Source organism: Anneissia japonica, unplaced genomic scaffold (assembly GCF_011630105.1).
Source record: "Anneissia japonica isolate Jap-2015-1 unplaced genomic scaffold, ASM1163010v1 scaffold287835_len3118868_cov185, whole genome shotgun sequence".
NCBI classification, from domain to species: domain Eukaryota; kingdom Metazoa; phylum Echinodermata; class Crinoidea; order Comatulida; family Comatulidae; genus Anneissia; species Anneissia japonica.
In genome coordinates this window covers 2,466,321-2,468,348 of record NW_022737223.1, presented here as the reverse complement: position 1 = coordinate 2,468,348, position 2,028 = coordinate 2,466,321, and the positions used below count along the sequence as shown (strand labels likewise).

Sequence of the window (2,028 nt, the reverse complement as noted above, 5' to 3'; positions counted from 1 at the left end):
CTTCATATCTTTAATCGCTACAAATCTGTTTCATATGACCACACAGGGCCTCACTCATCAGGCGAATTGTAAAGCATGAATCTATATATATATTGTGCCGATTCCCAATTTAGAATACTGATCAAAGGTGATAAAAATGTAGTGTACTTTTTTTAGTACAATCAATCAATGCATTGTATGTTGTCCATTAAGAAATTCATTTTTAAGTGTGATTGTCAAGGTAGTACATAGTCGTTACAGTTGGTCAATTATGCAAAGAAGATACTTTGTTTCCATGTCATTGACCTTTCCAACATTAATGATATAGCAAGGCATATGGAATATGGTTCATTGAACTTGGTAAATCTTTTTCTCGGTATACATGTCTGTTAAATTAATTTAATTTGAGTGGAGCTACATTAATTATAATAAAATCAATAATTGTAGGTTTGTCTGCAGTAGGCATAGTGATTTTTGTGGTCCTCTTTAAGCCCCACCCAGTGCTATGCTGCCATCATAATTCTTTGGTCTTTAGAGGGGAATGGGATAGATTGGCTTTCCGAAGTGTAAAATTCATTGCCGTCAGAACAGTTCTCTAGAAGTTGATAAACAACTAAAAGAAATTTACCTTTAAGAGTACATTGCACTTTTCTGGCTCATCTTCTTTCCTTAAGTGCCGAGATATTGATTAGTATTCTAATACTATCAAGACACGCGAGCGTTGATTATTTAATTATTTTTAGACTTACGCATAAATAATTTGAATTCTCATGCACCAAAGACTTTAATTGCGAGAATTTGATTTTTATCTCTAATGGGACATGGACAAAATATGAAGATCTGTTTGGAAAATATTCTTTTTCTGCATATGGGTAGATTTATATTAATTATAAAATAAGTATATTTTGTATTTTAATACTGTAAGTGTAACCAAAACCTAATTGTAGTAAATTTCGGTTGTTATCTGCAAATTTATCATTATTTTTGTATTGTAATGTATAAATGATTGATTGATTGATTGACAAATTGATAAATATGTACAGTAATTCATTAGCTAAAAATGCTAATTATCTTTTATTTTGTAGGTTGAAACGTCCAATGTAATCCTGAAAGAAAATGGAGTCCAGCTGAGACTAACCATCGTAGACACACCTGGATTTGGTGACCAAGTTGACAATAGTAATTGGTAAAGCCAACATCTATATTATAAATGTCAAAAACTGAGCAAGTTCTTCTGAGACCGAACCTATTATATCAGGGGCGGATTTAGGGCAGGGCAATGGGGGAACATTTTTCACCTACCATCTTATATTTTTTAACAGAAAAAAAACACAATTATCTGTATAATTATATTAAATGTAGACCTATATGAAATTGATTCCCCCTCATTAAACAAATTCTGGATCTGCCCCTCTAGGCCTAAAGAATAAAACAGTTGTTTTTTGGTTTAACAAGCCATGGCTGATGTTGCTTCGCAAGCACTAATCACAACCACTAATCCAATGACTATACAGTGTATCATTTCCTTACAATGGCGTTACCTAAAGTATATTTCCCTTCTCATATCTAATTATCTGTAATATCGTGAATTTTGTCAAGGTGATATTTTGCCAGGGTATGGTATTCATTGTTCATAAGTCATAACGCATTGTTTGTATAAAAAGGTCTTTTTGCTGGTGAATAAAATAATGATTATAATAATACAAAGGCAGTGTGGCAAAATACCGGGTGACAATGGGCCTAGGGTGGAAAAAGGCTGGGTGGCAATGGGCCTAGGGTGGAAAAAGGGTGGGTGGCAACGGGCTGGGTTGCAAAAGGCTGGGTGGCAACGGGCTGGGTTTCAAAAGGCCAGGTGGCAACGGGCTGGGTTGCAAAAGGCCAGGTGGCAACGGGCTGAAGACCCATAAGAATACCAAACGTCTATAGTTAAATATAGATTTTTATGTATAAATGGTATCTTTAATTCGAAAATACCAAATATATATATATATATATATATATCATTGTAAATCCACGTGTGTTCTTCAAATTATATATAAGTCGTTGAAA

The 2,028-nt window shown here is 34.0% G+C and overlaps 1 protein-coding gene across 1 annotated transcript in view; it reads left to right on the top strand.

Annotated features, from left to right (window-relative positions):
• Window positions 1-2,028, top strand: part of LOC117117091 (septin-7-like) — a gene marked incomplete in the record, with an annotated part of 49,544 nt that overhangs the window by 34,879 nt on the left and 12,637 nt on the right. Inside the window, 1 exon segment of the mRNA XM_033261274.1 lies at window positions 1,065-1,165. Coding sequence (XP_033117165.1) covers window positions 1,065-1,165 — 101 coding nt within the window.